The sequence below is a fragment of the Procambarus clarkii genome, chromosome 30 (genome assembly GCF_040958095.1).
Source record: "Procambarus clarkii isolate CNS0578487 chromosome 30, FALCON_Pclarkii_2.0, whole genome shotgun sequence".
NCBI lineage: Eukaryota > Metazoa > Arthropoda > Malacostraca > Decapoda > Cambaridae > Procambarus > Procambarus clarkii.
In genome coordinates, this window is record NC_091179.1 from 4358129 (window position 1) to 4372225 (window position 14097).

At 41.3% G+C, this 14097-nt stretch overlaps 2 protein-coding genes across 2 annotated transcripts in view; one reads left to right on the forward strand and one right to left on the reverse strand.

Moving 5' to 3' along the window:
- The window catches only part of LOC123765602 (glutamate receptor-like), a 46759-nt gene that overhangs the window by 19536 nt on the left and 13126 nt on the right, over positions 1-14097 (forward strand). The gene's annotated exons all lie outside the window — the stretch shown is intronic.
- Positions 575-12448, reverse strand: LOC138370070 (rho GTPase-activating protein gacII-like). Its single transcript, XM_069333849.1, has 5 exons — positions 12072-12448; positions 11847-11924; positions 11487-11720; positions 10575-11239; positions 575-646 (listed from the first exon to the last, which is right to left on the reverse strand). The coding sequence occupies exons 1-5, from the start codon at positions 12229-12231 to the stop codon at positions 575-577; spliced, it is 1209 nt and encodes a 402-aa protein (XP_069189950.1). The 5' UTR covers positions 12232-12448.

The window sequence follows — 14097 nt, forward strand, 5'->3', positions numbered from 1 at the left end:
TGATAGAGTAAGAAAATAGAAGGAAGATGGAGGAAGGAGTAAAAGAGTTGATCGTCAGTTAGTGTGTAGAGGAGAAGGCAATACAGCCTGTTATGTTGTTTTGGGATGGGAGCTGGATGGAGTTTCCCCTTCGTCTGGAGAGAGTGCTCTGGGCCATTATGTGGTTAGACAAACCCATTGACTCCCCTACAGGAAGGTCTTAAGTGATGTTTGTAAGAAATGCATGGAAAAGACACGGGACTGTTGTCTTCAGAGTGGTGATGTTCGCCCCACGGCGGGTCCTCTTACACTGGATTCGTTAAGGAAGGGGAGCGAAGTACATACGACAGACCCACACCTGTCAGCCATCAATCAATCACTCCCACCCCCATCCCCACCCGCTCCCATACCATCAACCATTGTTCTGTGCAAAACCTTTTAGTATGTGTAAGCTATATCGTAACGTGATCAACATGGTGAGAGCAATAACGAGGGAAAAGTAAACACATTATATAAATTTTATTTCTTTATTAAACACTTAAGCGATTTACAACGATAATAATAATAATAATAAGACTTCTTCTTGGTGGTTTAGCTAGCAGACAGTTGTAGAAAGACCTTCATTCAGTCCATCGAACCTTCCCAACACGATAGTCAAGCAGTCAATCTGTAGAAAGTGGAAAAGGTTATAAGTTTTGTTGTTGTCAATGTTGTAAACATAAATACAGACATTATTGTGTTCATCATTCAATCCTAACATAAAGTATTACTCACCGCACTATCATCCTAGCCAACTTCGTCACACAGCGTTTCACACCCAGCATCACTACCGTTTAAGCAGAATGTTTGCTTACACACAGGCATTTTCATCTGAGCGTAATTGAATTTCAACACTTTTTCATCATTCTTGCGAAAATGACCATATTTAAACGCTTCATCAAAGTGAAGCAGGGCGGCCTCTAAGCCTAGTCTGCAAAAATGATATGCAAAATAAACGGCATAATTCCCACAGAAGTAACTATTCAAGGATTGAATCCTTTTCTTCATAATATATAGGGTATAGTCTTGGAAGTAGGACATAAACTCTTCGAAATATCTTGAATACGTTCCTATTGCAGGATTGGCATAGCTGTCTAGTATAACTATCTCGCTTCTACCTTCATCCTTATTTACATAGAATGTTATCCAATGACCCATTTTATTACGAGAACCCGAGTCCAGAGTGTTCATTATGAACACCACAGGTCTTTTTTTATGTATTTTTGTCAGTATTTTCCGTACGTCATCAGCTAGGAAACATCCTAGATAGTCTACCCTATCACCTAAATTACTTCTGATAGCCTCATTTATTTCCAAACAATTCATATTAGTATTTTATCCTCGCGTATCGCAAATAACGCGACGATCCGCGTTAATGCTGATCACACCCGTTGTAGAGCCGTAAACTAGTATGACTTTATTTCTAGCTACTCCGCGTTTAAATTCCAAAGCGATCCTCAGATTACCACTTTTTTCAATCGGGATGGTGTCATCGATATCCTCGGGTTGTAAATTAAAGGCCAGTATGGTTCCACCATTCACATATGTGTCATAAGATATTATATTGTCTTTATCGAAGCCTAAGGCTTGTAATGCTGTGTAATACAACTTGGCGCAGTTATGAGGGAAGTCACACCCAATATTGACAATATTAGTGCTATTCTGCGATATTAATACTTTACTAAGCTCGCAGTTTTCCAAATAAAGCGGGTTGCGATTATATGCACCAGACACAGCCTCCATATCAAGGATGATCATATATAAATGTTCTGGTATAACAGTCCCCCACGGCTGGTCCATTGTAATAGAGCGTTGACCTGTGCCCAATATATACGTTTTGTATAATGTTTTATTAAAAGTATACGTAATAGGAGAGTTGTTCTGCACCATGGCTTTATTAACTGCTACTAATCCTTCAGGGTATGGCAATACCCGATCCACCCATAGACGTGTAGACTTGATATTATATTTAAAATTAGCATGTTCATTATCGCTGAGTATAAGCCACTTATCAGGTTGAAGTTCGAGCCGCACCCTGATGTCCACATTATCCAAAACGTATTCACTAACGGATGTGACATCCAGCATTAGTTTAAAACACGTATTCACGCCACTCGTTTTCATATCAGTCATCCGTTGCTTCTCACTAGCCGAGGCATTAGTGAAATAACCAGCTTCAATTTTACCAGGATCGACTCGGTTAAAAAACTGTGACAGTTTATCATAGCGGTTAGCCTTACACCCAGAAATCGTAGATAATAACTTTACGTATGACCAGAATGAGAATAATGAGCTGGTTTCAACTACTGTTTCGTTTAAATACACAATAGCGGATTTGAATAGAGTTTGCGATAATCCATTCACCAACGATGCGTTTTTAGCATCTCCTAAAGGCGTTATTCCATCTTCTTCGGTTAGATCAATAGTCAACTCCAAAGCTATAGATGATAAATCCACCAGTTGACCATTCACTCCCTTGATGATGAATTCCAGATAAGTGTCTGTAAACTTATTATTGACCCCAGAATTCACAGGTAATACATCCACAGTTTGTCTGCTGGCGATTGTTGATTCTACCAATCGAGGGGAAAATACTTTAGGAAAGGCTTCACTAACAGCAGCTGTATAGTGTTCTAATGGCACCTGGAGGCCCAGAGCGTTATATCCGGCCATGTTCGCGCTTTAGACAACACCAACCGAGTGAGAAGAAGTTATGACAACACATCATTATATTTCGCTTTAGTAAAACGTTTGATGTTTACTAATTTTTTTGTTTGTTTATTCTTTTTCTGCACTCTTCCACCTATCATTTGTTTCCCCACTCCTTTCAATGTTTCAATTCCGCGTTTCTTAAGAGATTGTTTGAAAGTTTGTTTGTCATTATTAATATCGTCTAGTACGTTCTGCCCCAAGCTAAGCGCAGCTGGAGCCAGAGTCCTCATGATAAAGGGCGCTGCTCGACGCGCTATCCCGCTTAAAAAGGAAAATATTCCTCCTCCTCGCGTATAACGTCTACTACTGTTGAAAATCCGTATATCATCAGTCCCACCACCTCTAGGAGGGGTTAACAGAATGTATAATTCCTCAACAGAGGGAGGAATAAAGTGGACACGCATTTCTCCGCTTGTTTCAGACGAATGAGGAGTGTCGGGAAAGCATTGGTGTTATATACCTCCTGCAACGGGGCGTACATGCAAGACTGCTATGGTGCACCCACGTTCATCAAAATGTATTGGGTTACCATCTTGATCCCTAATAGTGATGCTGACGCTATCTATCATGTTAGTGTTAAGACGCACATATAGTTTTTTATTGTTGCTGTTATCACTTCCATTTAGGGAGATTACATCCAAAATATTTACAGACTGGTTTCCATATCTAGTAGAAGAGATTCTATCGCAATAAACACACAGAATATCAACTCCTCCTCTAGGCATTGGCGGGAATAGACATGTGTTAACTACACTCGAGGCGTACTGACGTTTTGCGAATATGTCATATTCTATTTCTGGAACTACGCCCAACACTTTCCCAAAAGCGGTTCCAAATGATAATGTAACTCTACTGATGTTTTTATGCCCCGTTGCAGAGCTAATATTCTCATCACTAATCACAGTAGTGAACTTGTTTCGATTGGAGGAAGAATCATATTTAATAAAATGCGTTCCATATTTAGCTGAAAATTGTTTTAATGACTTTCCTAAAAAACTCAGTTTAGCATTACTTGAAAATATGGCCTCTATTTCTGTATTAATCCTGGTATTAATTTCTTTTATAGTTCCGGCTAAAACATCAGATGATAATAAATGCTTTGAATGCGTGTATTTCCCCTCGCTCACTTTCTCATACGTAACGTCTACACGTATATATGCCTCAGGATTATCACGCTTAATAACGTAATGTGAAGTGGGGAGGAGTAATTTTTGTAGACACATTTCATAACTCCTCCTGGGATCTAATTCTAGCTGGTTAAACAATCGATTTTGGAAAGATGCGGGGATGTTATTGGGGAATAAATGCGTATCTGATACGCTGGTGGCGTATATCACGTGAGTGTCCATCGCTCTATCTCCTTAGACTGCTTTTTGTCTAGTAAAGCCATCTACACATTACACGCTCATTTATATACACTCACCTGCTAATATACAATCCAGGAAGCTTTCCTTTTACTGTGAGGATCAATCTTGACAGTCGCCTTTCTCTTAACAGATGGAGCCTCATACACTTGACTGCTTGCCGTAGTATTACGGAATAAATCTCGCGATGTAGATGTTAGTGTGAAAAACAGTTGAGCAATGGGGAGTTTATCCGGTAGAAAAACAGATTTAAGCACAGTCATTTTATGTATAATGTCATTAATTATATGTATGCCGGATACTGGAGCCAATACATTTCCATTCAGATCCCAACGAACGATTCCAGTAGCATCATAATGGTTTAGCAAGGATCTCGCATATTCGTGATCTCTCACTTTCAACTTCAAATCTATTAAATGTTTTATGGAAGGGTTGGTATGCAACTGAGGAGGAGGAGGTGGTTTGACAGTAAGATGACGAACAACCGCTTTCACAGTGGGGTAAGCAGGGCTGTGTGCAGCTTTCCGGTTGTCCACTATTTTACGCGGTACGAGATAAAAGGCTTTCATTTTACTTACTGAACAACCGTGTAATTAAACTAGCCGCTATCGGTAAAATAATGGATAAAATACTGCCTCCTCGTTTGCTGGTTAATATCTGTTTCTTAGTTGACACAGAAGGTTTCTTACAGGCTAGTGACCGAATAAGCAATTTATATTTTTTCAACTTTTTAACGACCTTGTCAGGCACGGGCAATTTTTTTTTTAAAAAGTTATTAAAAATTTCTGATAAACAATTTATATGTGGTTTCTTCAATTTTTCAATCAACTGCTTTCTTGAGGAATACTGAAGTTTTGATAATAGTTGGATCAATTCCTTGTATTTATAAACTAAGGGCTTCTTCATTATAAATGTAATATCTCAGCAGCATCAATCCATTGATCGAATGATCGATCATAACCTGCGTACCGAACTTTATACTGGAGTTTGCCAGAGACTCTGCGTTGTCCCAATACCTTCTCAATATTAAAGGTTTGAGGCAAATGTGTTGGTGTTAATTCTTGTTTATAGAAGCCACCATCAATTTCTTCCCCATTCAGATCTTTTAGAAAGTATAAAGGGATGTGCTGTCTCCGATCAATACGTGTAACTGTAAAGATCTCTCGGGTGTTCTGCTGCTTAAACCCTTTCTTAAACTTGGAAATGCGATCAGATAGAGTGATGCGCACTGTATCACCAACACTCAATCGTGGAATGACAGTTCTCTTTGTTTTGCTCGGACTTTTATACATTAAATCAAATTGTTTGGCGTGTTCGCTGGGCGAGGATAGAGCGTGCACCTCCGTGGGTGTCTTCCCCTTCAATCCTCTGTGCCGGGTTAAATTATATGTTTTCACAATATCTGGTAGAGCCTGCATGTATTTTAAAGTGTTGCGCGCCGTCATAAACTTGTAAAGTTTACCTTTTAAAGTACGTATGAACCGCTCAGCGATTGAAGCTTTAGTCTCCTGAGAAAATACACTATATAACCGTACTTTCCTTGCTGCCAGCATTTTTTTCATAGTGGCGTTATAAAATTCTCCACCTCGATCAGAATTAATTTTGCGCACTCCTTGAGAATGAGGTGAATCTAGAATTAAAGCTAGAGCATTAGTGGTGCTTTTCCCATCCTTAGCGCGTAAGGGTACTACTTGGGCGTACCTGGAGAAAATATCTACGCATACGAGTAAATATTTCACTCCATCATTATGTTTGTCCAATAAACTCATCTCGGCCAAGTCTATAGCTTGAAATAGTCGCGGTTTAGGGCTTAACACCCGACGCCGAGGGAATTTATGTGGTTGTAAATAATGCAACGTATAGGAGTCAGAGCTTTTCAGATAGTCCTTTACATCGGCTAGAGTTATACTAGAGTTAATTAATTTGGCGGCCTTATACAATCTCTGTACCCCTCCAAGCCCTCCGCTAGATGAGGGATCGTTATATACTCGTTCCAGTACATCTTTCTTGCTCACCATTGGTAAACTATCTCATAGGGCGGTTCGTGAACAATATTACCGCGTAATGTTATCGTAGATGGAGTGTTCGAGCCCAGATCTACTAGCAAATAGCCGTAGGGTTGGCTAATAACTTGCTTATATAACTCTACAAATTTCTTTGAATCCACTTTCCCAAATATTTGTCGTCCGAGTGTTTCAATTTGTGACAGGTCTCGTGATTTAACCAATATGAAATGAGAAGCATTTAAACTAATATTCCTCGAATATTTACCAGGAAAAAATATATTTTGAGTAATCAATATGACGGAAACCGTGAAATGTCGGCCCCTAGTAAACATGTCTGATACGATTTTTGAATTCGCAGACTCTGTAAAAAGGTCATCATAGATTACTAAGATATGCGAGTCATTATCTACTCGCTCTTCCACAGGATCAATAATGGTTGAATGCTCGATCAGCTTCCCTTTAATTTGTGGATCTGATCGTAATTCAGAGTAACCTCCTCCGCATATGATTATTGAGGAGAACTTGTGTTGATACTTCCTTACAAGTTTACTGCACAAGTAGGATTTTCCGCTGTTTGAATAACCAGCAATAATAACACGAGATGGTTCTCTGAAAATATCTAGATGTTCCTCATGGATTATATCATAGGAACTGTCCATGATTAATGCTTCGTTAAGACTGCTAAAAACTAAGGAACTGAGGTGGTATTTATACAAACATAGTCATTTACAGGTGTTTATTCACATATTTTATGTACAGCAACATCATTTTTAAAACTAAACATAGTTCTTACAGTTCACAAACAATAATATTAAACATCATATTTTAAAACTAATCATAGTTCTTACAGTTCACAAACAATAATATTAAACATCATATTTTAAAACTAATCATAGTTCTTACAGTTCACAAACAATAATATTAAACATCCTATTCATTTAGTATACAAAGTTCTAGTCATATTGGCATCCATCTTAATACTACCTAACAATTGTACAACATAAAATCTAGCGAGGGTTGAATAGTTTCTGAGCTGTAGCATCGCGTTTGCTCCAGGGATTGAATATTGGGTAGAGTCTCTGTGCTTGCTCTACTTCCTCCTCCTCCTCCATAAACACTTCTTCTTCCATCTCCTCCTCCTCTCTCACTTCTACATCCATCTCATCATCATTGTTATTGGGAATATCAGGATGACCATACGCTAGGGACTGTGTGGGGCTTAAAATGTAGCGTTTATCGTCAAATGCTGACAATCCTCTGCAGGTACTGCGACATGTACAAATCTTTCCTTGCACGTTGCGTATAGATCTCGACACATACCTGATTGAAGTGTTTGTTTCAAGAGTGTGTTGAAATGAGTCATGTGAGAGTTTCTCTTGTAGATGGTATGGTACGCCCTTACACTTACAAGTGTGCTCCCCATCATGTGTGGTGAACGAATATGTTTTAGGTCTGAGAGCAATTAACTGGTTAATAATCTTAGAGCCTATTTCAGACTTGAGCAATCCTAGTTCACCTTCTCGCGCTTTAGAGTAGGATGGATGTGTGACATTAAAATTGCTAAAATCCATACAGTCGAAGAGAGGAGACTTATTCAACTCTTCAAACACATCCTGACAGTCCAGTTTAATGATGAAAGAGTCGGTGTCTGTATATAACAGACTCGCTTTATCCCCATACGCAGGTTTGACAACATCATACCAGAACTCATAGAGTCGCCTCTTAGCAATTTGAAGTATATGGTAACCCAGATACGTAGGAGTGTTGACTAGGAGAGACTTCTGCTTGATAGTACATATCACACGATCCTTACTTAACAAAAGACTCCGCTTGAAGAATGGGTTTCGAGCATGTTTCAGGAAATGACTGCGATCTGTGACCAAATAGTGTTTGTTCCCATATTTAGATACATCTGTGAGACTCTTTCCATATATAGAGTTTGATACGAGTTTGAAAGCCTTTTTTTTATCGCGCATTTGGTACTGGCTCGTTCACGAACATTGGTTTCAATGAAGTCTTTAAGGTAACTCTCCTGCTCGAATTCGTAGATGTCGTGAACTTTAGCTACTTCTAATCCAATGCGCATGAGCAACTGTAACAAGTCCAGACTAACGAGGTAATCTTTCTGAGGAAGGTGAGAAGCAATTAATTTAGTGTTGTTTTTAGGCAGTCCACGACTTTCTTCTGTAAGAATATTCTTACTGTAGGGTGAAATGTGTTCCTCAGTAATGCATGTATGTGAAAGAACAAGGGGCAGTTCATCTGTATACCTAGCTACCTCAGGTCGGACCTGCAGTGTATCACACAACACCCAATACCCCTTGGTCCCGTCACATGGGATATTCTCCAAACCTTGCTCCAGCAGTACGTCACGCTCATCATGTGTCAGTTTCCGGATCCCACCCCGAGGGAGTAGTTCAGTCATACACGCCCCGTAAAGACTATTAAAGTCTAAGTAGATGATGTAGCTACTATCTTCCCCTAGATCTAAGCCTGTGTGCCTGTTCTCCACATTCGTGTACTGTCTCGTCACACTGGTGAACCCACCTCGGAGATTCCGACGAAGTAAATCATATAACATTGGGTCTGACACAACATCAAGTTGAACTTTCGATTTAAGCAAGAACGCATCCCAAGCAAATGAGGGTAAAGAAATGTAGTGTGAAATGTCTAATTTGTAGAGAGCAAGCATGGTGTCTCGCCAGACTGTGAACACATCAGCTAGCAAACCTGTGTCCACTTTGAGGTAAAGGAGCAGATACTCCCCTATGTTGCGACATTTAGCCAAATAAAAAATTTCTAAGGCCTGTTTATAATCTGTTTCTGACAACTCTTCGTCTTTTAGTGTATTGTAAAACTTATCACGAGAAGGAAGGTGTGGTTCATCTAACACAGACATAGAGGATAAATAATCATAGCAGAATGATTGTTTACCCTTCAACAGTTTTGGGATGGCTGCTTTATTTACCCCTTTTAACATAGCCAAAGTGAATGTGGTAGGTTTCCCACTATCAATATGATCCTTGGCTATTCTTCCTAGCGAGCCGTTGAGAAGGGCTAAACTATCCAAAAATCTTAAGTTGTTCACATGAACTTTCATAAATTTAAATCCATCCTTGGCTAATATATCTATTTCACTTCCTGGTCTATCTCTCATCTCGTTTAGGATTACTCCTAAATCATAGGAAGCGTTGTGTGAAAAAGTGTATAGGAACTTGTATGAATTTACACACTGCAAATTACATCTATCACAGTAAGCTGCTTGATAATTGTGGAATCTTACTGTGTGGTCGTGATGACGGACTTTGATTACATCTCCGTTAAAAGGTTCATCACAGAGTTCACAGGCTGTTTTTGTCTCAAATAGTGCCTGCTGTTGCTGAGACATGTGAAGTTCATAGGATACTAACCCCTTCTTGATTCGTGCCCATGACGCTTCTAGCGTGGTTATAAAGTGATTGGCCGCATCTTTACCCAAATAAGTATCTTTCTCAACAATATTCTTCTGTCTGTCAATGATGATGTACGCATACGCCACTGCATTGTGACGTGTTTCTATCATTCCCTTAGGGTTCGAGCGGTCTAACATGCACTCAAAGTCATAAAAGCACATGTGACTAGGACCATATCCCCGTCCATAGTTACGGAAAGTAATCTTCCTCTCTGGTGGGTAGAATTTGAGAGTCTGATGTACTTTGCAGGTACTTTCATGACTCTGCATGCTATCTGCTGGGAGTGATATCAAACAACAATGACAGAAGCTGTGATGACTCGGGATGCGATCACCATGATCTCGTATATTACGTACATATTGGTTAAAATCCTTAATTAATACTAAGTGTTGAGCTTCCAACATCAGCAATGGTATGACATCTGTATAGCCCCCTCTTCCCTTCCTAGCTAGTGTAATGTAGTGTCGTTGTCGTCTGGCATTTTCATCTCTTTCTAGTGAATAGATGAATATACTTACTTTATTCATTTTCTCTACCTTGTGAATATCCTCAAACGTCACTGCAGAATTGACATCTGCTGGCCATTTCATGTGTCTGAGACACCAACTAGCATTCACAGATCTAGCGCGAATATTATCTAGATGCATTCCCTTAGCTAAACATTTATAAGCTGCAACACACTGCATAAGGCAAATATCTGCCTCTCCCTCTGGATTGAAAACCAATTTTTTCCCACGCAAGCCTTCAGGATAGTCTACATGCGAGCCTAATCTTATCGGATGTTCTATCTGTCCACAGTTAATGTAAAACCCGGTGAGCCGCTCAACCAAGACATTGGACCCTTCCTTCGCTTCCAGATACTGGGATATTTTCTCTGTCAATTCATCAGCCCAAAAATCAATAAGAGTTTCTACTTCCTCTAGAGTAATTCTCTGCCCCTCACCTCGTATGGGAAAGCCGTCGTTATTTATAGGATCCAATAGATTATCCTCCCTGTCTTGTTGTACATTTAAATTTCTCACAATTAGAGTGATGTCTGGGTAAATTAGGAGGAATGGGTGTCGTGGAGAGAAGAGGGCGCGTATCTCATTAATGAAAAAATCCCTGTATGTTCTCAGATAGAGTCCTGGTGAGGTGTTAACATGTTCTGGTATGGAGAATGAAAGCCGGACATAACTGCCGTTATAGTTATTAATTCGATCCAGCAGCTGGGGTTGAATTTCTAGAGCAGGTGGAGGAGAGGGGGAAAGAGGTGGAGGGGGTGAAGGGATGGGGCTGGGAGGGGTGGGGGGTGGTGATAACCCTCCCCCTCCGAGATGAATGGGTGAGACCGCTGGCTCAGCTACTACGCCAGACGGTGCTAACAAGTCAGAATTGACAGACGCTGGCGGGTCAAGGTCACGGTCTGCTGAGCTGTCGTCTGAGTCACTGTCTGAGATGAAAATGGTACGATTCTCACCACTGCTGCTGCTGCTGCTGCTGCTGTTGCTGTCATAGCTGTCGCTGATTGATTGGGGTATGGGGCTGGGGGAGGAAATGGGGGTTGAGTGAGGGCGTGAACGAGTCCTCCTCCCCTCCCTGTGAGAGCCGGAAGTGGCTACTGTCCGCCCTGCTGTGTCACTCTCACTACCACTGCTGCTGCTGCAGCTGTCGCTGGATGCCAAATCTATGCACAGCGGTGTGTCGTCTGTAAAAAAAGAAAACATATTATCTCTAGAAAGAATGAAGCATATATATATATATATATATATATATATATATATATATATATATATATATATATATATATATATATATATATATATATATATATATATATATATATATATATCTAGAAAGAATGAAAGCGTATATATTATGAGGTATGGGAACAGACTAGTGTGGATAAATATGTTTAGGAAATAGACTGAAATCAGACAGTAATAATAACTTACTTATGTCCTGGTGAAGGGGTTGAGCAGGTGAGTGGGTATGAATTCGTAACATCGTGTTAACAGGGGGCGATACGGTCTCGTAGCCCCCCATCTGTAGGGGTGGCTGAGCTTGATGAAGGGGCGGGGGGTGGCCGCGAGTGAGATGTGCACTCCTTAGCTCAGTGTGTGAGGAATGGGGTATAGGCTCGATGACGTCGCTCTGTTCCCTCCGTCGATTGAGGTAGGGATTATAACCTGAAATGGAACAAATGATATTCAGCACGGGTGAATGGGGAAAATATGTTTATTATTATGCATGTGTGTTCGCTTGCAAGTGGATGAAATACAGATACGAGAAGTGTATTTTTATATGCTACCTACGTTTATGTGAAGTTTCATTCCGGCGATGACCTCCTCGCGGGGCGGGTGAGCAATATGGACACTTCACGGTTTTGTAAACTGAAATTGGAAAGAACATATTTAACTGTGTGGAATGTAATAGCTCGAATGAGAAAATATTCTCACACTATAGTAGTTTACACGCGATATTTCACCTGTGGATGCCATAAAATGAACTGTGGAATATTAAATATGAATAACACTCACGGTTATCACAGAAAATCTGCTGACATCGCTTGCATTTGATGTCGTAATGTCCTAGGGGCGGTTTTTCACAGCTAGCGCATTGCAGTCGACACAGTTGATTCGGTGATGGGATATAAAACACTCCGCATTTCATGCATGCTGTAGAGCTTCGCCTTTCCATGACATGGAGCTGTATGACGCGTGTGTAGCGGATGAAGTCTCGCAGGGAACTGGCGGGGCGTTTGTGTGTGAGGGGAGTGAAACGACCTAGGTCAATGAGAAGTGATTGATGGGTGACAGGTGAGGGTCTGTCTGTCGGCAGGAGTAAGTACCTCGCCCCTCCTTACCGGAAATCCTCAGTGTATGGGGAGTCACCGTGGGACTAACATCAACTCTCTGAAGACAACGAAAACCTTTTTAGACAAACGGTCCAAGGGAATGGCCAACTTCCACAGGAGGGTGCTCTCTCATACCCTCCTCTCGCACTTGCGACTTCCTGTAAGGGGAGCTAATGTTTTGTCTAACCACATAATGGCCCAGAGCACTCTCTCCCGACGAAGGGGAAGCTCCATCCAGCTCCCATCCCAAAACAACATAACAGGCTGTATTGCCTTCTCATCTTCACACTAACTCACGATCAACTCTTTTATTCCTTCCTCCATCTTCCTTCTATTTTCTTACTCTATCACTTACTCTACCACTTACTCTCATCTTTCCTGAGCACTTACCTTAACCCCTGAGGACTGGAGCGACGCGCTCCAATTACCTCCGACACGCGCCATAACTTCCGGGAAATTCCCCCCCCCAAAAAACTTGAGGACGGGAGCGACGCGCGCCACCTGTCAGCTGCCCAACATGACCTCCCCTCTTTCCTGTCCACATACCCAAACACAACACGCTCACACGCGTCCGAAACGCGCCAAAAATTCCCTGAAAATCCCCCAAAAACCTGTGCGACTAGACACCTGCGCTCCACCTGTCGGCTGGCACTCCATGGAGGACCAGCTGGCAGCTGGTGCGCGCGGTTCTAGTCGCACTTTACACTACTCAGGCCAGTGTCCTTAACTTGTATACCATGCAAGGTGATGGAGGAGATTGTGAGAAAAAACCTAGTAACACATCTGGAGAGAAGATATTTCGTGACAACCCATCAACATGGGTTCAGGGAGGGTAAATCTTGCCTTACAGGCTTGATAGAATTCTACGATCAGGTGACAAAGATTAAGCAAGAAAGAGAAGGATGGGCAGACTGCATTTTTTTGGATTGTCGGAAAGCCTTTGACACAGTACTCCATAAAAGGCTGATGAATAAGCTGGAGAAACAGGCAGGAGTAACTGGTAGGGCGCTCCAGTGGATAAGGAAGTACCTAAGCAATAGGAAGCAGAGAGTTACAGTTAGGAGTGAGACCTCAGATTGGCATGAAGTCACCAGTGGAGTCCCACAGGGCCCTTTACACGGACCTATCCTGTTTCTGATATACGTAAATGATCTCCCAGAGGGTATAGACTCATTCCTCTCAATGTTTGTTGACGACACCAAAGTTATGAGAAGGATTGAGACAGAGGAGGACAGCTTGAGGCTTCAAGAAGACCTGGACAAGCTGCAGGAATGGTCGAACAAATGGTTGTTAAAGTTTAACCCAAGCAAATGTAATGTAATGAAGATAGAGGTAGGAAGCAGGAGACCAGATACAAGGTATCATTTGGGAGATGAAATACTTCAATAGTCAGAGAGAGAGAAAGACCTCCGGGTTGATATCACGCCAGACCTGTCCCCTGAAGCTCATATCAAAAGGATAACATCAGCAGCATATGCCAGGTTGGCTAACATAAGAACGGCATTTAGAAACTCTCTGTAAGGAATCTTTCAGAACATTATATACCACATATGTCAGACCAATTCTGGAGTATGCGGCTCCAGCATGGAGTCCATATCTAGTCAAGTATAAGACTAAACATGGAAAAGATTAAAAGGTTTGCCACCAGACTAGTACCCGAGCTGAGAGGTATGAGCTACAAGGAGAGACTATGGGAATTAACCCTCACT